Source organism: Pelophylax lessonae, assembly GCF_965119305.1.
Source record: "Pelophylax lessonae genome assembly, chromosome: 11".
NCBI lineage: Eukaryota > Metazoa > Chordata > Amphibia > Anura > Ranidae > Pelophylax > Pelophylax lessonae.
Window position 1 is genome coordinate 120,331,872 of NC_138778.1, and position 23,724 is coordinate 120,355,595.

The 23,724-nt window shown below is 40.0% G+C and overlaps 2 protein-coding genes across 5 annotated transcripts in view; both read left to right on the forward strand.

Moving 5' to 3' along the window:
* The window catches only part of LOC309566375 (uncharacterized protein C17orf113), a 30,055-nt gene extending 22,422 nt beyond the window's left edge, over nucleotides 1-7,633 (forward strand). For all 3 annotated transcript variants that reach the window (XM_082271502.1, XM_082271503.1, XM_082271504.1), the window contains exon 3: nucleotides 6,082-7,633. In XM_082271502.1, the coding sequence (XP_082127628.1) occupies nucleotides 6,082-7,587 (1,506 nt within the window). In that variant the 3' untranslated portion in view covers nucleotides 7,588-7,633. The remainder of the gene's footprint in view (nucleotides 1-6,081) is intronic.
* ZNF385C (zinc finger protein 385C) overlaps nucleotides 1-23,724 on the forward strand; it is a 330,357-nt gene that overhangs the window by 192,186 nt on the left and 114,447 nt on the right. The gene's annotated exons all lie outside the window — the stretch shown is intronic.

Below are 23,724 nucleotides of genomic sequence, written 5' to 3' on the forward strand. Positions count from 1 at the left end.
TCTGATGTGTTTTCAAAGTGTTCCTTTAATTTTTTTTAGCAGTGTATATAGGCACCACATTGGCTTTACGCAAATCCAGTGGTACCATGCCAATGAGTGATAATGCCAATCTAGAGACCAGGGCTGCCATTCACCATAAATCACACAGCCGATGTGTATAAATACACAGCCCCAGGCAGATGGATCACACAGCGCCTAAAGTAATCTTTCACTTTTATAAATGATCAGGCAGTGCTGTGGGGCCATGTCATATACATCCAATGGCTCAACAGCATTGGTTGTTCACTCATAAAAATGAAAGATCTTGCAACGGTGCTGTGTGATCAATCTGCCGAGGCTGAGTTTTTACAGGATAGACACACAGCATTATAGCACAGAGTGATCTTTAACTGTTATGGGCCAATTCTGTTCAGTTTGTTTAGTAATGATATAGGGGTCGGAATCAAGAGCTCAATTTTAGTTTTCTGATGATACCAAATTATGCAGGGAAATAACTTTGGCATAGAATGTAGCCAGCATTACAGGAAGACCTTGGAAAAATAGAGGTTGGACAGTTACATGGCGATTGAGGTTAAATATTAAGAAATGTAAAGTTATGTACTTGAGTGCCAAAAATACACATGCAAATTACACATTAAGCTTTGCTCCCTGGGGAAAATTAACGCCATCTGTCTGGTACATATAGTGCTGTAATAACATCTCCATCTCAGCATTTTGACAACGATTCACACCTTTAGCCATGTGAATAGCCTTTCTGACACCAAGGAAAACCATTATGTAATTAGAAGAGGGTGGTTCCAAAACATCTGCCTTGACACATTCCATAGTCACTCAGTCAAATTGGAGATTTGGGATTGTATTTCACTTTCAGTGAACATGACAAATAGAGATAGTCAATCTCCCTAATAGGGGCACAGACATCGATAAATGCAGGTTTTCTAATCACTCTCCACTCCATCCAAAAATAAAAAAGGTTTTCAATTCACGGGAATTGATGGTATTTATTTAGTAAAGTGAATTTTAATTAATAAGTTGAAGCTGTGCTTTGAGTACCCCGCCAAGTGCTAGAGACTTCTTATAAGACTTCCTAATTCTATAATAGAATGTGAACTGGCAAGGAAAAATTGCACACCTACCTGCCTGCTTGCAGTGTTCTATGCTCATCGTACAGTGCTGGTCCCACCCCTGTGTGCCGGAATGACTGACTGCATCCTGAGCCAGCCAATCAAGATGTCGAAGATTGGCACCCAGGTAGAAGATGCTAGTGCCTCTTCATTTTACACTCCTGTGACCTGTTTTTAGCCATCAGCCAACTAAAGCTGGCTGACGTCACTGAATGGGTCCAGGCTCTAAATCAATCCTGACTTTAAAGTCAGAATCCACCCAGATTCCTTAGCAGCAGCATGCTCAACCGCTCAGCAAGCCGCTGAGAGCCTGAGCCAGCCATTCCCGCCCCCTTCACAGCCACAGTAACAACCCCAACACTGTAAAAAGCAAAAAGATTCGGTCTTTGGCATGCAGTTCGTCTTATACCTCCTAATGCTTCATTTTCTTAAGATAAAATTCCGAGATAGCTTTGGCACATTTGCATTATTTAAAACTACTGATGAGCAAATCGGTTTGAACGTCAAGTGAATTTTAGAATAGCAATTTTTGAATCCTCCTAAATGTATGCATAACGATTTATCCTGTCTGCAGCAAAACATGCAATTCATGAACTATGATTTTCTGGATTTTATAAAAGCGTTATTCTCCACAAATTAGGCAAATGTACCAGGTGAATAAAAAATTGATGAACTGGTGATCCACCTAATTCAAGTGTTATTATCTGAATCTAACGGGAAACTGGAATTTCCCTCTAAAGGCTAAGTTCACCTTTTGAAAAAAGAACATAATAATAAATGCACATTTTTTTCAGGTAAAAAATGTGCTTTTAATATTTATTCCCTTAAGAGCCTGCAAAGCATTGCATCCATGATAAGTAAATCACAGGTGCGATGTCAGGCTCTCTGCCTGTACCTTTTGTATGGGCAAACATTTCCTAAGCTTTAAGTAATGTGAATGAACTACAAGTGTGCTGATCAGCATGCTTGCAGCTAATTGATACCACAAGTCCACCTGCCACAGGGAAAGATGGGACTTGTAGTTTTGTCATTCAAAGATTCCTGTGAATGGATGACACCGCTGTATGGGGAGAGCTCCACACAGCAGCGCAGATTCTAAAGTGAGACAGCAGGTGCGGGGAGAGGAACCCCTGTCTGCTGTCACACTGGGAGATCAGGGGGTGAATGGGGTATGCTGCCTAGCAACACCCTAAATACAGGTGAAACATGTAATGTGTTACTAAAGATGAACTTCACCTTTAGGTATCCAGTGATTGTTATTTTTTTCTTTATCACAGTTCTTCTGTTTGTATAGCAGCACTCCCCCATTTCTAACAATTACGCAAGAGATGCTGTTTGATCGACAGCATAATAGAATAAATATGAAGGGCATATTCAAAGGTCACTGGGTTTTGGTTATTTGCCCTTCATAGGAGAGAGGAAATGTTCTCCGAATGGCCAAAGCTTTTAATTAATCACTGTCCAGCTCCTGGAGCCACCGCGAGCCATGGCATGAATCCTGTTCTTCCAAGCAGCAAGCAGGCATGCACTTCTTCTCTAGCAAAAGTGTTTCTACCGGAATGAAATGGAATTGTACAGATGCCACAAGGCATTGTCTGAGCCCAGTTAGTTCTGGCAGTCGGCTGGAGATTTGCATGCCCAGTAACAGCAAGAAGAAGGATCAAAGATCAAAGCCTCTTGTGCAGCTTTGCTGTCTTTGTAATGTTTAATAGGTCAAGTAAAATGCTGATTGGTCAACTGCAAAAAAACACCCTTTTTTGTTAAAAAAGGGCAAAAGCTATTGTATATTTGCAGAGGGACCTAAACGATACAGATATAGTTACATAGTCGATAAGGTTGAAAAAAGACACCAGTCCATCCAGTGTGGTGTGTAATGGCTCGTTTCCACTGAGCTTTCTGGTACGGTTCGGTACGGTACGCTATTTATACCGTTTCCATTGTGAATGGTACCCTAATTACGAACCGTACCACTTTTTTGGTACCCTTTCGTTGGGGTACCAAGCACATTAGTACCGTACCAACTGGGTGGAGCTACACTCTTCAGAACTTTGATTGGTTGACAGAGAATCGTCTATCACAGCTTTCCTGCTACACCACACCTATCATGAAAGGGTACTATTGGCAGTGGAAACACAATGTGTACCGTTCCGAACCGTACCGTACTTAACCGAACCGCACCGTACCACTCAGTAGAAACGAGGCATTAGTGTGCTAGTGTTTATGTCAACTGGCCCCCTCTGTTTAATCAGCAGGAAGTGTAATACTCTAGCAGATGTAAGAAGATATGAGAGGTGAAAAAAGAATAAAAATAAGAAACACAGTTTTGCATATATTCAATGCAGAATTAAAATCTACTCATTACCTATGGCAGCCTTTCTCAACCAATGTGTCTTGGCACCCTGGGGTGCTGTCTGGGTATGTCAGAATTCCACAGCTTTACCGCTTTGACAGTAAAGAACCCTCTACTCAGTTTAAGGTTAAACTGCTTCTCTTCCAATTTCAGTAAATGGCCGCATGTCTTTTTAAATTCCCTTGCACTGAAAAGTTTTTTCCCTATGCTAGGGTCACCGGTAAGGTATTTTATGTCACTATCATATCCCCTCTCAAGCTTCTCTTCCCCAGAGAGAATAAGTTCAATGTTTGTAGTCTTTCCCCATAGCTGAGATCATCTAGTTCCTTTATTAGCTTTGTTGCCCTGCTGTGGACTCTCTCCAGTTCCAGCACATCCTTCTTCAGGACTGGTGCCCAGAACTGGACAGCATACTCAAGGCGTGGCCAGACCAGAGTCTTGTAGATTGGGAGAATTATCATTTTATCTCTGGAGTGAATCCCCTTTTTAATGCATGCCAATATTATGTTGCCTTTGCTTGCAGCTGCCTGGCATTGCATGCCATTGCTGAGCCTGTTCTCTACTGGGACCTGCATGTCCTTTTCCATCCTAGATTCCTCCAGAGGTTCTCCCTCTAGCAAGTAACTTGCGTTCATATTTTTAGCACCCAAATGCATTACTTTTCCAACATTAAACCTCAGTTGCCCAACCCATTCTTTTATTTAGGTATATATGATAATACAGGTTTGCAAGCATGCTTGCATGCCACTTTGTAGCCTATATTATTAACAGATAGGTACATCAATTACAGAGCACAACCCCAAATCCTTGTACTGTACTTCTATCGCTGTTTTTATTTGAAAAGGCAGGAAGATAAACTGACAATATCGTGAAATGATGCAGCACCAGTGAATATAACAAAAACATGCAGAAAAAGCAAATAAGTAAACAGTAATCATTGTGCCAAATGTGAAGCCTCTCTTCAATTAAAGTCCATATATATTCAGATAAAAAAGATCTACCGCTATCTAGCAGATCCTTTCAGTAACAAAATGTAATCAAATACATATTCACCAGACAATAAACTGTAACAGGTACAGCATTGTTTCTCAATTACAAATCTTCCCCAGGTGTATGCACTTCCATTCTGGAATCACTTCTCTTAGGGTACAGCAAAAGGCATCTCCCATTGGAACAGATTGAGCTCACCAAGGAGCCAACAGAAAGCCAGTGATAGTGTAATAGTTTACCACTTTCACCTCCTTCCTGACCAGTGCAATTTTCCGCTTTCAGTAATGTTGCACTTTGAATGACAATTCAAATCATTCAACACTATACCCAACTGAAATATTTATCATTTTTTTAGACAGATAGGGCTTTCTTTTGGGGCTATTTAATCACCACTAGGTTTTTTATTTTTTGATAAACAAACTAAAAAAAGATCAGAAATGTTTTTAAAAAAGAAAAAAACACCTTGTCTCTTTATTTCTGTTGAAAATATTTGCAAATAAGTGATTTTTCTTCTTCATCGATAGGCACTGATAGGCTTCACTGATGGGCACTGATAGACTGTACTGATGGGCTCTAATGAGGTGACAATGATGGGCACTGTGGAGGCACTGATGAGGCTGCACTGATAAGGTGGCACTGATACACTGCACTGATGGGCACTGATATGCTACACTGATTGGCACTGATAGAGCTGCATGGATAATCAGGGCACTGATTATCCATGCAGGTTGTCACGGGTTTTCAGTTTATCGGCTTTCCTTTCCTCACAGTGACATCACTGAGTACTGATAACCGGACTGATGAGCTGTGATTAGACACAGCTGATCACGTTGTAAATTGCCACTGTGATTGGACGTCAATAGACTGGATGACTGCCCTGTAGCTGTCTTTTGGGTTGGCAAGTGGTTAAATAAAAAGGTTTATTGTAGGACAGAGCCAGTCATTGAATTAGAACAATGTGACAGCAAAAAAAAACACCGTAAAAATTCAGTGAGAGCTGCTGACAACCTAGGATCATACAGTTGGGTGATGTCAGCACTGGGATTTCGCCCACTATTTCCATCCAAAACTACGTTCTCAAGAGGACCTCCCAGTTTTTACATAAGAGTTGATAATATATGTTTCTTTTGTTTTTTCATACAGCTCTTTAAAAAAAAGTAAGAACTATGATGATTACTAATGCCTCGTTTCCACTGAGTGGTACGGTACGGTTCAGTATGGTATGGTTCGGAACGGTACACATTGCGTTTCCACTGCCAATAGTACCCTTTCATGATAGGCGTGGTATAGCAGGAAAGCTGTGATAGACGATTCTCTGTCAACCAATCAAAGTTCTGCAGAGTGTAGCTCCACCCTGTTGGTACGGTACTAATGTGCTTGGTACCCCAACGAAAGGGTACCAAAAAAGTGGTACGGTTCGGAATTAAGGTACCATTCATAATGGAAACGGCATAAAAAGCGTACCGAACCGTACCAGAAAGCTCAGTGGAAACGAGCCATTATGGCTAATTACAAAATTCCTTTGGGGTGAAAGAGTTACAGATTATAGATTTTATATGTGTGATTTTCCCATGAGAGATAAAAAGCTTGATATAACCTTGTGTTTGATCAATTCAGGCAGCCATTGTTAAAGTACTGCACAGTGAAGATCGGAGGAGATTGAAAGAATCACCTTTTATTGGACTGGTGGTTGATGAGACGGTGGATATAACAGAGCATCACCATCTTGTATTGTTTGCAACATCCGTTACACCCTGTGATGGACAGCTGTACATCACATTCCTGGGGAGATTTGAGTTATGTTCAGAGGAAACAAACTCAGTTGTTGAAAAAGTAGTTGATATATTAAATGATTTTCAAATTTCTCCAAAAAAAGTGGCTTGGTTTAGCTCTGATGGCTCTTCTCTGATGACAGACAGGAAGAATGGAGTTAGCGAGAAGCTGAAGACCTTTTGCCCACTAATAACAGAGCTTCATTGCATCTCACATAGAAGATCTTTGCTTCCAACGGAAAGTTTTGTCAGTGCTGACTATGGGAGGAAATACGAGAGTGTCATGGATGCAGTGTATAGACTGTATGGCAATAAAACTGGAGAAGCTCCTAGTTTTCAAGAGTTACGTAATGTTATCACTGCTTGTGGCATCGACTTAAATTGTCCAGGGACAGTTCACTGGATGGCTATATTGCCAGCTGTTGCAACCATTGACTCTTCATGGCCAACTTTAGTTCTTTTACTTGAAAGCGAATCCACAAAATCTCCTATAGCCAGTGGATTATGCTTAGAGCTAAAGAAATTCTGGTTTGTGGCTTTTACTAAGGTCCTTCTGGACATTCTTCCTATCTTCCAAAAACTTAACCAGTTTTTCCAAATTGAGGATCTAGATATATCAATGATAAATCCAATAGTGTTGGCCTCACAGGCCACCCTGCAGGCACAAAAGTCCACTAATGGCCAGAACTTTCAAGAGTTCCTTAATGAACTGAATGAGCATCCTGATGATGACAATGAAAGTAGATTCTACTACAAAGGAGTAGAGTTGGTTGACTGTTCCAAAGTTCAATTGAAAGGTTTCGAGCTCATAAAAGAAGCCTGTCTTGGCAGTGTCTGCAAGAGCCTCCTGGATCGCTTCCCTGGCAATGTTCTTAAGGTGATAAGCTCCCTTTCCATTATTTTTAACCCAAAGTGTTACCCTTCCTCCTTGGATGATATTGGTGCCTATGGTGAGCTAGAGCTTCGACATCTCCTGCAGTACTATTCAAATGTGCTGGTTCCAGAACGAGCTACAAATGATTTTGCTCTTTTTAAACGTATTGTGTTCAGTCTCAGTCACCTAACATTTCGAGATCTTTGCATAAAGCTAGTTCACAGCAGCTCTGAAATGCATGAGTTGTTTCCAGACTTCACTGTTTTGGCAGCTGTGGCTTTAGTCATGCCACTTGGGTCTACTCTTTTTGAAAAGATAAATCGAGCCAAGGAGCTGTGGAAAAAATTTCACCTGGAAGATATAGTTGAAAGTGGCTTTAGTGACGTTCTAAAAATCAGCATTGATAATCCTTCTCTAAACGAACTAGACTTTGCTAAAGCAATTGATTTATTTGAAAACACAAGACAATCAGAATAAGTGACTGTGTAGAAATGGAAGAAGTAGTACCAGAATGAAATATTGGACCAGTCCTGCTGATGGGTTAAGGACCTTGTACGGTTCTGTCCAGCTCTCCTAGGGTAACTGCCTATCTCCTGGAATTTCCTCCATGCTCTTGAGACTGGGAGACTCAGCAAACCTTCTGGCAATGGCACGTATTGATGTGCCATCCTGGAGGAGGTGGACTGCCTGTGAAACCTATATACAAGTGATCCTCAAACTACGGCCCTCCAGCTGTTGCAGAACTACACATCCCATGAGGCATTGTAAAACCCTGACATTCACAGACATGACTAGGCATGATGGGAATTGTAGTTCCCGAACAACTGGATTGCCATAGTTTGAAGACCCCTGCTCTATACGGTCCAGGTATCGCCTCATGATTCCAGTAGTGACACTGACCCTAGCCAACTGACCCTAGCCAAATGCAAAACTAGTAAAAACAGTCAGAAAAGATGAAATTTCAGCAAAATGGGTTAGCATGCTGCATCATTTTTTATAGCTTTGATTTTTAGTGGTGTCTTTGAATTCAGCCCTCTGTAGGTTATCTTCATTTCCATCAAACGATGTGGCATCCTTTCGTTCCTAACACGTTACCCAGTCCATATCAGTATAGATATCCAGCATGATATTTTTCCCCATTGAGATCTGATGTGTTTTCAAAGTGTTCCTTTAATTTTTTTGAGCAGTGTGTATCCAAGAACTTTTTTTTTTTTGCTAGCGTTAATCAGGAAGAGGCTTTTTCATTGCTGATCAACTAAAAAATGTGTTGGCTTTGTATAATTTGCACTTTGTATTTTTTTGTTTAGATATGATATGATTTTACCAAAGCATTGTTCAGATGATCTTCTTCCTATAATAATGACTTTATGAATTTGTAAAAGCTCCTGAGTAGTCTTCCTCTATCAAGTCTTCTGTCTTCCTGTTTTGTATTATTTTGTATGGCTCTCAGTCTATTGTGCCATTTTCATGTCTTTAATATTTTGGGTCTGTTGATTTCTGTATAAAACACCAGTGAGTTGTACACCATTGGACCAAACATCATTGCAGGCATCTACAGGCATCATTCAGATATCTCCACTCAAAGTCCAGGACCTCATATGACGTCCTGGGGTTTGAAGTGGTTAAAAACACACAGAGGACAGTCCAGCTGCAATGGTTGACCTCACGCCATACTCTTCTACTTATCTAGGGGAGTTTAGTTGATATTCCTAGAAAGAACTAGCTCCTGTAATATAAATCCTGGGATCCCTATTATTATTGTGTTGTCCTTATTAAAGTTTTTTCAGCTCCATCCGGTAAGGCTGAGTCCCTTGTGCCTACAAGGACCTACATGCTCACTTTGCATTTTTTTGTTGATTTATACCCTATTACTATAGCAATCTGCTTACAGGTGCTGCAAATGGATGATATACTAAAGGCAAGTAGACCATTCATTTTGCAAAAGGGAAGTTTCACTTTACAAAGTGAATTTCCCCCAAAACCTAGTGAGTTAAAGGTCTGCTGACTTCCATCATCCAATCCAGTGCAAGCAAAATTATCTTTTTTTTACTTGCACATGATTGGAGATCCTTTGCAAAGTGAAACTTCACCACATTCACTAAGCTCTGGGGAAAATTCCCTTACAAAGTGCAAGTTCCCCCGCAAAGTAAACAGCCTATTTGTCCTTAGTAAATCAACCTCTAAGTTTGCACATCTCAAAGTGTGCCTGAGGCCACTGTTACCATCACTGATTTAGAGTCTTTACATTCTTCTTCTAGAGAGGCAGTTTTGAGCCTTCTGCATATGTTTCAGATTTGTTAGGGGTTGTTTCTAACCTGATTGATGCAGTACATTCTGCTTGATTTGGAGGATCAACTTGTTTTTCTGGGCCTAGGGTCTCTTAGAGCTCTTACAGCTGCACAGACCTTTCTGCCATACCTGGTATTCAAAGTGGTTCTAAAGAATAAAAAAACCTTCTGTGTGCAGCAACCCCCCCTATACTTACCTGAACCCTAACTCGATCCAACGATGTGCATGAGAGCAGTGGCTCTCCCGGGTCTCTCTCTTCTCAGTAGCTCACTCAGCAGTGGGAGCCATTAGATCCTGTCAATCACAGCCAGTGAGCTAATGAGGAGAGCCAAGGAGTGGAGCCAAGGGGTAGGCTCTTGTTTCATTTAGAACACATGCCTGAAGGCCTGTGCTGTAGCTGATTAGGGTTCAGCCCCTCTCTTAATCCTTGAAAGGAAGTATTCATGGTTTAAGGTTCCTGTATTCCCAAGGATGGTCAGTGGACAGGACACTCTTAGATCATGCTGCAGATTCCTCCCAAGAGGGATAATATAAGTCCAGAGGCCTAATCGCCAAAAGATAGGTCTTCCTTCTGCATTGGAACTGCTGTCTTCTTGGAAAATATCCTTAGATTGCTTGCTCACTCATATTCTTAGGAAAATTTTTCTTGTAACAGATTCCTACCCCATGCTCCTTGGCAGAGGCGGAGGTTGCTGCTCTTTTCAGCATAAGGTTGGATGATTCCTAAATCATATAGCTGTGAAGTAGTTAGGTAGGTTGCAATCTGTCTGTCACACCCTATGAACACAACTGGGTGTTGGTTGGAATGAGCCCTTTCCTCCTAGTCCTGGTGTTTTTACACACTAGTCTGGGTCATAGTAAACCCCTGTTCCTGCAATTTTATGCGATTGTTGTTAATTACCCTACTCTCTCCTTCAAAAGGATTTTGGGATTGTTCTCTTCAATTGTATCTTTTATTTCCCCTTCTGTACATTTAGATTTTATGCTGTAAGGGCTTTCACACCCATGCCTATCTTATTGCATCAATTGCGCAGCACAATTTACGTTTTTTTATACTTACATTGCACCCACGGCAAGGGAGTGAACAGTGCTAGCAGCATCTCTAATCAACACCATGGATTGCTCGCAGTCCATATTAATTATATCTTTTTTTTTAAAGATATTTTTATTGAGTATATAACAAACATACAAATAGAAAGAACCAACAAACACAAGAACTTCTTTGCAAAGAAGGGAAACAAACACAATGCAACGCTATCAAGCATTACCATGATCACTGGTGCTCCCCGGTCACACCCCTCCCCCCCGAATAAACAATATAGGAGAAGCTGCAGTTTAACAAGACATCATGTACAAGTCAATACTAGTAGAAGTATACACCATACAATACTTGGAACGTCAGTAGTGATCCCTTACGGAGTAGCAGAGATGGAAGCTGTCTCCATCGAACTAGGAGGAGGTAGAGTAAGGGGACTGGATATCCAACCATGCCATATTTTGTCAAATAAGCGTGGACGACCTCGCAACTCAAAAGTGAGTTTATAAAGGGGAAGACAATTATTAACCAATTGAAGCCAGGCAGTAATCGTAGGCCCCGTAGAACCCTTCCAACACAGAAGTATCGTCTTATTAGCATAAAAATACAGGATACGGAGTAGGCGTTTGACATGTCCGGCAACCAGCAGGTCCCCGAACACACCCAAGAGGCAATTCTTCAGATGAAGGACATTAGGGAGACCAAGAACTGAGGACAGGAATGTATTAACTTCAGCCCAAAATTTAGCCACCACCGGACAGGACCAAAAACATTTGAGAAAGTCGGCCGGCTGACCACAACCCCGAAAACAATCAGAGGTGGGACGAATGCCGAATTTATGCAGGCGGTCAGGAGTAAAATAACTCTGATGAAACACCATATCAATTATATCTTATTTGGTGTCTTATCATGTAACACCTCTCTTTATCATGAACCTCCCTTTCCCTGAAGTCAAGGGTTAGGAGTGTTAAGCATAAGTCTCTGTGTTATTGGCACTATGTACTGCTTGTTTATAAAACTAAGGCATGATTATTAGAGGTGGGTTATACAGGGGTTTGATTAACATTTTTGTTTGTCAGTGTGCCAACTTCTTGTAGGGGGCAACATAACTCTACTGTTAAAGAATTCCTGAATTCCTGTTCCTCAATGGACTTTAAGAAAAAAATCTTATTTTATTAGTAAGATGGTAAAGGATTTTCTTGCTGACTGTGTTCTCACTGAGATTTCCTTACTTACTGCTGTGTCATAAAGACACATACAGCAATAAAAAACCTATACTGGGGTTGTATTCCTTTAACACTCTAAAACCCAAAAATTTTCTGTGGGTGCTCCTTCCTGTGGATGCTCCTATAAAAGATATAGACACTATTTTAGCCTTTCAATATATTTTGTATCTACTCTTCTATTCTGGGCAAACCCTATGTTTCCACTGGGGAGAGACTATGTGGCCTTTGCAGTGTTGCCCACACTGGGTCCAGCATGTTTGAAATACTTGTTTCATCCTTACATCCAAATGCTTATACAAACTTCCCTATCTACACTTTTGTCTTCAAATTTCTAAGTTCAGAAAGGTCAATGCTATAGACCCCAATGTGTTTTTTACCTCAAACTTTCATGACGACCTTTTCAATACTAAAACTACTCCATTTCTGCCTTTTACCAATATCTGCAAACTCCTTAAATAAACCTCTGAAGAAAACCAATGTCAATGAATGCACCAAAGATTTCCTCTCTTCTGACCTAGTGGATAAGCTCTCACAGGGATATATTAAAATCAGACTAGTATCCAAAAACAAAACTCACCGAAAGACTCAATTTAAAATCCTCCACAGGGCTTGCATCCTTTTATTTGCACAATTCTAACCTTTCTGGGGCAACCTTCTCTTGCTGCCCAAAATGTAACACTTTATGCCCAAATGCCCCCGGACATTTTCTAGAATTGCCAACTTTTGGAATCAGGTCCTAAGCTACATAAGGTATCTCCTTGCTTGGACCCTGCCTCATGATCCCCTGCTTACACTTTTTAGTCTCCAGCCTTCAATGTCCTATGTGCAAAGCAAAGTGTACATTTGTCTACTAGGAGTGTTTAATGCAGGATTAGATCTCATCCTGTTCTGTGACTCTACAGGATGTTAAGAGAGACCTAAAACACAGCTATTTCTCCAAAAGAATTGGACCCTGCAATGCAAAAGTTCACACACACACTAAAGCCTAGTACACACGCAACGAATTTCCGCTGACCGGTCGTCCGTCTTTTGTCCAGAGTGGTGTCTGTTGGTTGGAATGTGCTCTAGACCGCACACAAATTTTGTCGTCGGACAGAATTATACTTCAGAAGTGATGTCATGTGTTGGATTGCTTTCTTTGTGTTCTTTCATCTCTGAGCATGCCCAGTCTTGCTCATAAGATTTTTCCCTGTCGAAATCTGTACTGACTGCACGAAAATCGGATGTGTTTTGATGGTGGACAAAAATTTTATAGCCTGCACACCAGAAAAGTCGGAGTCGGTTGTCGAGAGCACCATACTAACAAGCCGAAAATTGGCAGATCAGTCGTCAGACGAAAATTCCCGGCCGAATTTTGACGCGTGTGTACGAGGCTTAAGCCTTTCTTTAGAAGGTAGAGAGTCTTTATTGAAAAAAACATAGAGAGTAGTTAAACTCAATGTATCTCCCCTGTTGTACACAGTGGTACAGGAAAGCATTACTAGATCCCTAGGACTCCTGAGAGTCTGAACTAACCCCCTTTTTTCTGTTTTGAGTTGCCCTCACCCTGGGTTTCCTATTTACAGTTTTCCTTTTATCTTTTTAAATTACACGGTCTCCACATGTTTCCAACCAGGTTATTTACCCATTAGGCCATTGTATTTTATAATTATCATGGTATTGAAACTGCTGCATTATAAGAAAGCCTTTGGCCTGATATACGGTCATTGTTTTATTATGCTAACATGGTCTATCACATGTATGCCTATGTCTGTCTTGTAAGAAATGAAAATCTTTTTATTAAAAATGTTTTTTGAAAAAAACATTCAACTAGAGTTCTGCTTTAAGTAAAGTCCCTAAACATTACTTTTTTTAAGAAACACGTTGTGGCACCACTTTCTACATAAAAATGCTGCTACTCAGCTCTGATTCTGCTGAATAAAGGCAATATATCTCCTCTTCAACAGAGATATTCTGTCAAGGCAATTACCATGTGAATACAAACCATTCAGGGGTGTCCAAACTATGGCCCTCCAGCTGTTCAGGAACTACAATTCCCATAAGGCATTGTAAATCTCTGACATTCAGAGACATAACTAGGCATGATGGGAATTGTAGTTGTAGCTTGGGGGCTATAGTTTGGACATAGTTGATTCTGCTCTTCCATTCTCAACCCATAGGATATAATAAAATACTGTTACACATAAATGCACCCAAAACTGATAACTCCATTTATAGCTGAAATTTGGTGAAAATAAAAAAATTAAAAAAATCACCTGACCCCTTTTCCGTTTTTGCTTTTTTGTTTCTTTGTTTTGTTCTTTTTGATAAACTCAATAAACATACACTACCGTTCCAAAGTTTGGGGTCACTTCGAAGTGTCTTTATTTTTTAAAGAAAAGCACTGTTTTTTCAATGAAGTTAACATAAATGAATCAGAAATACAGTCTAGACATTTGTTAATGTGTTAAATGACTATTCTAGCTGGAAACGGCTGATTTTTAATGTAATATCTACATAGGTGTGCAGTGGCCCATTTCCAGCAACCATCACTCTTGTGTTCTAATGGTACGTTGTGTTAGCTAATTGTGTTAAAAGGCTAATTGATGATTACGAAACCCCTTGTGCAATTATGTTAGCACAGCTGAAAACTGTTGTGCTAATTAGAGAAGCTATAAAACTGGCCTTCCTTTGAGCTAGTTGAGTATCTGGAGCTTCAGCATTTGTGGGTTCGATTATACTCTCAATATGGCCAGAAAAAGAGAACTTTCTTCTGAAACTCAACAGTCTAATCTTGTTCTGAGAAATGAAGGCTATCCATGCGAGAAATTGCCAAGACACTGAAGATTTCCTACAATGGTGTGTACTACTCCGTTCAGAGAACAGCACAAATGGGCTCTAACCAGAATAGAAAGAGAAGTGGGAGGCCCTGATGCACAACTAAGCAAGAGGACAAGTACATTAGAGTCTCTAGTCTGAGAAATAGACGCCTCACAGGTCCTCAACTGGCAGCTTCATTAAATGGTACCCACAAAACGCCAGTCTCAACGTCCACAGTGAAGATGCGACTCCGGGATGCTGGCCTTCTAGGCAGAGTGGAAAAGAAAAAGCCATATCTGAGACTGGCCAATAAAAGGAAAAGATTAGGATGGCTTAAAGAACATAGACATTGGACAGGGGAAGATTGAAAAAAAGTGTTATGGACAGACGAATGTAAGTTTGAGGTGTTTGGATCACACAGAAGAACATTTGTGAGACACAGAACTTGTGAACAGATGCTGGAGGAGTGCCTGACGCCATCTATCAAGCATGGTGGAGGTAATATGATGGTCAGGGGCTGCTTTGGTGCTGGTAAAGTGGGAGATTTGTACAAGGTAAAAGGGATTTTGAATAAGGAAGGCTTTCACTCGATTTTGCAACATCATGCCATACCCTGTGGACAGCGCTTGATTGGAGCCATTTTCCTCCTACAACAGGACAATGACCCAAAACACACCTCCAAACTATGTAAGAATTATTTAAAGAAGAAGCAGTCAGCTGGTATTCTGTTTGTAATGGAGTGGTCAGCACAGTCACCAGATCTCAACCCTGTTGAGCTGTTGTGGGAGCAGCTTGACCGTATGGTATGTAAGAAGTACCCATCAAGCCAATCCAACTTGTGGGAGGTGCCTCAGGAAGCGCGGGGTGAAATTTCCTCAGATTACCTCAACAAATCCACAGCTAGAATGCCATAGGTCTGCAAAGCTGTAATTGCTGCAAATGGAGAATTATTTGATGAAAGCAAAGTTTGAAGGACAAAATTATTATTTCAAATAAAAATCATTATTTCTAACCTCGTCAATGTCTTGACTATATTTTCTGTTAATTTTGCAACTCATTTGATGAATAAAAGTGGGAGTTTTCATAACTATAAAATGGTAGTGTATCTTTCAAAAAAACAAAAATAAATCATCAAAAATGGTATTTACCATAAATGAAGGGTGTCCTTACTGCTTATGGCTGCTGTTAGGTGAAAAAATAAATTCCCATGCCCGTGGACACTCCTGCTGCAGCAACAGGCAATTGTCAAGTATTGATTATACCCACCCTTTCCTCCCTCCATGCTCCATTCATACAAGCTGTACTATTGGTTCCCACATTCACAAACACTCTGTAAATGGAGGACAGGCTGATGAATGAAAAGGTCAGTCTTCTCCTTTCATATAGTGCTTTTCATTGTGGGAACTGATAGTACAGCTTTTAAGAATGAAATGGGGATGCAAAAGGTGTGGGCATAGTCGGCACTTTTGATGGATGCCTGCGACAGGGTAAGCTGCTCGTAATAACCCCCGAAGCACCAGAAGATTACAGCAAGTTTCGGGGGGGGGGGGGAGAAAGGTGGCAGAGGATTGAAGAAATTCACAGAACATGGCAGCCACCAGCACACATGGGACTCATCAGTCATGTAAGTACTGTCCCTGGTGCTAACTTAACCACCTCAGCCCAGGAAGGTTTTACCGCCTTCACAATCAGGTCATTTTCTGCTATTTAGCACTGCGCTACTTTAACTGGTAATTGCGTGGTCATGCAACACTGTACCCAAATTACATTTATATAATTTTATTCACACAAATAGAGCTTTCTGTTGGTGGTACTTGATCACCACTGGGTTTTTTATTTTTTATTATAGAAAACTAGAAATGACTGAAATTTTTTAAAAGGAATTAAATATATTTTACTTTTTGTAAAACATATCCAATAAAAAAAAAAGAAAACTTTCTTCATAAATGTAGGCCAAAATGTATTCTGTTGCGTGTCTTTGGTAAAAAAAAAAAAAAAAAAAAAAAATCCCATATTGATTGGTTTGTGTGAAAGTTATTGCATCTACAAACGGTGATATATATATTGGAATTATTTTTTTTTTGTATACTTTACAGGGATAAGAAACATATAGATTGTTCCCTCTGTACATAGCCCTGTGTTGATTGTCAACACGGGGCTCTGGGCTGTGATTGGACACACCCAATCAGCAGGTCCTGGCCATAAATCATTGGCCGAGACCTACTGACAGACTCCAGATGCATCATGCACGTGCTGTAAACCTGGAAATAGGCAACAATGTACCAGTATGTCACTTTGCCTGTATATGCCACCCGTCCACAGTACATTGTGGGCAGGTGGTTAGAAAAAAGCACTACTTTTTAGGTTTAACATGATGTCAGAAGTACTGATCTACATACTAGTTCTGGGCCAATGGCTTACAGTAGTGAGGCAAGAGAGGGTAAGCATGACAGCAAGGTAACTAGTATGCTGAGAAGAAGTCAGAAATTACATATTCCATGGTTGTCCTATGCCAGGTTTCCTTCTAACACAACTATGAATTGTAACACTAATAGAGCTATAGGCTAGTCTTTAGAAGTCACAAGGTAGAATAAAAGCATTAGCAGTACAGTAAGTCTCCTACTTACAAACAAGTTCCATTCTGGGAGCTTATTTGTAAGCCCAACTTGTTCGTAAATCCAACAAAGATCAGCATGTTCTGGCAGGGGGAGTCCCCCTGTCAGAATGCAATAGCACAATGGGGGGGATCACTGCACCAACAATGCTTGTGTTGGTATAGTGATCTGTCAGGTTTTTTTTATTAGGGGACTTACTGTACAGTGATTGTACTTGCATATATTATTATCATCAAACTTGATTATGCATCCCTCCTGTTTAAGTTCTCAAAGATTATTAATCACTGCAAGAATTTTCTCCAATATGCAGTGTATTGGAAATACCATAGTGATAGGTGGTCACTGCAGCCACAAAATGCACTTATCAGCATATGACCTTTACATGGCTAACAGCACCAGCACAAAACTCATATGGTGGACAAAAAATGTGGATTTGGAAAACCAGTGAAATAATAAGCGTTAGTTGCATTTTTAAGATGAATTCCAGGCAAACAGCTATATACATCTCTCTTACCCAACAAAGGATTTGTCTTACTGCCCACCTAATCCTGATGCTCCTACATATCTTCCAGACAGCACAGCCAGGTTGGTAACCTTATGTTTTTTTTCTGCCTCTGGTCACCTCCTTAGTGTTGTGAAAGTGCGCTGTCTCTTTAAATGTACAAATTGCCTTAGTGCAACAAATTCAAAAATTTTGCAAATTCATATAAAATAATAATTTATACAAAGTGCTCTTGTGCATCACTAAATAGAACCCCGTTTGTGAATTATGGGTAAAAAGTCCATCATGAATCTTTAATTCCGGAGTTGACCAGTGCTCTGGACCAGCAACACCAATCTCACCGCAGTTTGCCACCACCACCACAAGAAATGGCTGCTTAGGACATCAAATTAACCCCCAGATTGGAATAGTTTAAGGCAGCAGATACAATCTTCATAAATTTCACAGCAACGATCTACTTCTCCACTGCAGGACTCCCTCAGACACTACTGGATCCATCATATCACCACCAAGATCCCAGGAGATGCTTGTATCGCTCAAAGTAAAATAAACCACAAAACCATGGTCCATTATCTCCACAAACTGAAAGGTTTATTAAAATAATAAGGTACTCACGGTAAGAAATCAGCATAAAACTGCATTGCCAGGTGACCATCGGTCACCATCAAGCTCAAAAGATTAGAGTGTACTAAATAATTCTAAAGAGTCATGTAATATTCCACACAAATCACCAGAAACAGTATTAATGTTTATGGTGGTTGGATAATAGAATGTTTTTTTCTCTTTGCATCCCTGATACACATTTGTAGGACCCAGCTAGTTTTAATGTTTATAAGAATATCAAAAAGAGAAATTCAAATATATACAGTATATATATATATATATATATATATATATATATATATAGGAACAGATCACCAATAGCGTCCATTCTATTATAATCTTAAAATGTATCTAATGTTCCACAGATGTCGTGAGGTCACCAAGTCTGTGAAATCCAGGAAATGTTACTTCTACTTGGTACAGAGCCAACTAGTTCTACTAGTTATTTCAGAACCTATGGATCCAAAGGACATTTGCTTTTATTAATGAGGCCAACAACAATGTATACAATGTAGTAACCCAGGTGAACCAAACAACAACAACCCCCTTTCATTGGTCTTGATTAATCTAATCTGCTAAAAAGTGATTTCTAGGTTTTCCAGTTACCTTTGCCCATTGTCATTGCATAAAGTCATAACTTTTATATATAGTTTTAATCCACGTGTCCCTGTTACCTGTGGGATCCCTCTTGAAGTTGGAAATCATTGTAGTACACACCGCTACTCCAGTGATCTCAACTAGCTTCTGGGTCCCAGCCTGAGCAGCTGCCCTGCTGCTTTGTGAGCATAGGAAGCCAGCCACTCGGCATGGGCACCATTCAGAGAATGCGGTGTACTTTGTCAATAAATGCAAAACATTCTCTGATTGGGCAAGGCAGAGAGGCTGGGCAGCGATCTTACACTATAAGACCAAAAAGTCACCCTGCGCATATGTGAAATAAGTTAATAGGTATGAATAAATAAGTAAAAAAGTATATATATATATATATATATATATTGATGACGCCCACAAGGAGAGGCGAAATGCGTCGACGTATGTCCGGTCTTTACAGCCAACGTAACACGTCACTTCCGGCTCAGTGGGATGCAAGCGGAAGTAGTGTTGGAACGCACGCCGCTTTCCACATCTAGGAGGACGGTAGGCACACCATCCACTAGACGCCGGGGATATTCTAAATATATAAGGCTTGTTTATACTCTTTGAAATGTGAGTGTATCTCCTTAAGTTACCTTGAGCAAATAAATTCTCTTTATTGGAACGTACTGCACCATTGTTTTTTATATGCTTATTTGCATATTCCTATGGGGAGACTACTGTGAAGGCACCAAGCTCATCCACTTACCTTAAAGCCTGATAGACCCCAAGACCATAAGGTCGTAAGGGGTCCACACTATCTGGTAAGTGGACTCACGTGTGGGGAACAAGCGCACGTGTGGAATATATTTTTAAAGCACTTGGGAGCACCTTTATAATTTGCACTAAAGAAGTTTCAGTGGACATTTGTGTTTTTTAAGCACGGAGCTTTATTTGGACACTATTGTATATTTATAATTATATATATTTATAATCACTATTTCCGATTCTCTGCATTTTATATAATTTTTATATATATATATATATATATATATATATATATATATATATATATTTTTTTTTTTTTTTGGACACCTCTATTTATTTAATTAAGCATATACAAGTCACTGGTTTATTTGAGCTAATATTTTATATCACTGTTTTAGCGCTGTGTCTATATATTCACTTAGCGATCTTACACTCTCCACCTCATCCAATTAGAGGGTGCTTTGCATTCTCTGAATGGTGCTCATGTAGAGCAGCCAACTTCTTATGTTCACAATGCAGCAGGGCGGCCACTCGGCTCGGGGACCTGGAAGCTAGTGGAGATCACTGGAGTAGTGGTGTCTACTACAATGATTTCCAGCTTCTAGACCAGGGGTCTTCAAACTATGGCCCTCCAGTTGTTCAGGAACTACAATTCCCATCATGCCTAGTCATGTCTATGAATATCAGAGTTTTACAATGCCTCATGGGATGTGTAGTTCTGCAACAGCTGGAGGGCCGTAGTTTGAGGATCCCTGTTCTAGACAGATCCCACTGGTATGGTATATACAGGGCATAGTTACATTGGACCAAGTTGGACCAATGCAACTATGTAAAAAATGCCAAACCATGAAATTCTTCTTTAACAGATTGCTCTACTATGCAGAAAACCTCTACATAGTAGTAGTATGCAAAGTTGGTCCTAAACAGCCAGATATAGATAAGAATCACTGCACTTTTGAGAAAGGAAACCGTAATATGCAGATGTTTTCAAGCATGTTTGCAAAACGTCTGAAACCAACAGCTCTATGAATTGTCACCGGCTACGGCTTGTTTACAGCCTGTTTGTAATACCTACAGTGTAAAATTATCGCTAGTGATAAAATTGATTCAGGGACTCATATGGACAGCTGTGTTTGGCAATGCAACCTTTAAAAGAAAAAAAGGCACCAACAGATCACTGACTTTCAACGTCACTTTTCCTTCAAGAATCCATTTCTGTCAAAGCGGATAAGGTTAGCTTTTTTCTCATGGAGCAAACAGCATAAATCATAGATTAGACTTTTCAGCTCTGGAGCTGCTGGAGGTACAAATGCCGGTGCCCTAATTCTTAAGAAAATAAGCCAGACTGTAAATTTAGCATCAGGAAAAGACGAAATGATTTGGCAGCTAATTTGCTGGCAGGGCTTTCGGTTATACCTACAGAACATAATGACATACACCTTTTGTACTTATTTTTTCACGATTTTTTTGAAACCCAATTGAACTTTTAGTTTAAATGAGAGGTGCTCTACGTTTTTTTTTTTAATTCTTTATTTAAAGGTATACCATGAAAAAATATTTGACAACAACAATACAAATTAGTGGTAAGATAGCGACAGAAAGTCTGGTTACACAGTATGGATAACAATCTGGTGTAAGACACAAGATCACAAAGCATAAACATATAGTGCAACCTGGGCCCATTTGTCATCTTGTTTTCAGAACTTTGTCGCTCTAAGGTTTTAAAGTTCATTTTCTTTAGGAAGCAGCCACAGTAGAAGTGCCTGTCCCCAGGCAGCATGCTGCAGACAAGGATCTTTGCAGAAAGCTAGAACTATCCAGTCAGCAAAGCTCATGTTCTCTGCTGATTGGAGAGCTCTAACTGTCAGACATCTGCAGAGAGACCACTGCTTCTGCACAAAGGGCAAGAGTCCTTTTCTGCAGCAGGGAAAAGGCTTTTCTACTCAGGTTGTGGCTGTTTTCTAAAATAGGGAACTGTAAGACTTTGAGCACCCTTTGTTTGGATGCACCTGGAATATATTAGGCTAATATAAATTGAATTAAAGGGTTTTTCCAATAAGGGACAAGTAAACAGGCATGCAGAAAGTGCAACCATATTTCTCTAATGCAGCAAAAAATGTAGTACATTATTAGCAATCATAACAATTATAATTATTTGCAAACACAGCTGACATGGAAGACATTGAGAAAAGGCTGCAAGTCTTGTTTGATAGGAATTAGACACTACAGCCTCCAGTGTTGGAGGGTAGGATCGGTAGAAAAGTCAGTGCTGTCAATCCAGAAAGCAGTGGGCAGGACTATGTATGGCCAGGTGATAATTGGTATGCTACAGGCTTGTGAATTAGCCATGAGAATGCTGAGAGCCATGCCTCTTGCACCATTTTCATCCCATTGTAGTACAAGCAGGCATGGCCTACATTGGAGTGGCAACTCTACCTTGAATTCAACAGCACCGTTTCCACACCATCACGGGAAATTGCATTAGGTGGAAATCAGCCCATGCATTTCAGGTGGGGCCCTTGCAGTTTAAATTGATACAAAAGGAAAAACATTTGTGCATAGATTTTTAAAAAATAAACATTATAAATACCTTAAAAGGAGAATGGTCTTGTAAAAAGTCCAAATACAGCGCTTGCTTTTAAATAACTAATGGATAGCAATATCCATGCCAAACTTTTGTGATAAATGTGAATAAGTAATCAAAGGTGTGTCATAAATTAATATCAGTAGATAAGTATACGTAGATCATCAAAATACCCAATAAATAATTAAAACGGTGCCATAAAGTGCATAAGTGACTGAGTGTATAAAAGATGAAAATGGATAAATCACAATCAACAATATTATGATGAATAAATGAACAGTCCGGAATAAACGGTGACTTTGTGCTCAAAGAGATATAATGTCCTTAGTGAAAGTGAATCTTCAGAATTCAAGGTGCACGTGCTCAGACTTGATTGGCTATGTCAGCGATTTCTGGTCCCGAGTGAATAAATAAGTTGGGTCACTTACCAGATCTAGTGGGTCCTATATGCCATATGGCACTAGAACCTTTTTGAGCTTAAAAGCCCCCTGGGCTAGATGGGTTCCTTTTATGTGTAATCCTATGGACTGGTAACGGCTCCTTAGGCTCCAGGGCAAACAACCAGGTGTGGTAGGGAAGGAAAAAGAATGCTCCAAATAGTGTAGTATATTAGAGTTCAAAAAGTTTATTACCCATTAAATAGTGTAAAAACAGAAGTACAGTGTCACTGGTGGTCAGCGGTGCGGGCTGCACATCCTCCTCGCGGAATGGTGAGCTGTCTTCCGGCTTGCGTTCCACCTGCGTGACGCAACGACGCTATGCGGTCCAAGCTTGTATCATAATATTGTTGATTGTGATTTACCAATTTTCATCTTTTATACACTCAGTCACTTATGCACTTTATGGCACCGTTTTAACTATTTATTGGGAATTTTGATGATCTACGTATACTTATCTACTGATATTAATTTATGACATACCTTTGATTACTTATTCACATTTATCACAGAAGTTTTGCATGGATATTGCTATCCATTAGTTATTTAAAAGCAAGCGCTGTATTTGGTCTTTTTACAAGACCATTCTCCTTTTAGTATACCTTTTTCCTACAGCAGCTGCTTTTTTTCACCAATTTATTTATTTATTTATTCACTCCCAGGCATATAGATTTTTTGCACATAATAATACATACTTTCCCATTGGCGCGTGGAATAAACTCTGTATATTTTTTCACATTATAAATACCTTATTGCCTCCTTTTTATAAGTGATCACATTCCCTCTGTTCTCGGTTCTTTTTTTTTTTTCAACCTAACTATGTAACAGACACAGCCGCTGGTCTTAATTTGACAGCAGTGCAGGTACATGTCCCACACACAGTGTGAACGAGGCCTAATACTTAGAAGTAATAATGACATGTTCTGGAACAGAATAATAGGGATCGAGTGAAGCTGGGTTCACATTTATGCGAAATGGATGCGGGTTTGCTGCATCCTATTTGCATAACAGGAGACTGTGAATGAGAGCAAGTGAATCAGCGCTGCCTTGAAATAGCTTATAAAGTGTTCTTAAACAAGGAGACTGTGACTGGCTCTCAATGGAGCCAGTTCACACAGCTCCAGGACGGCCATGGTATGCAGTGGAAAAGGATCCTGAATTCAGGCAAAATTCGGACCTGAC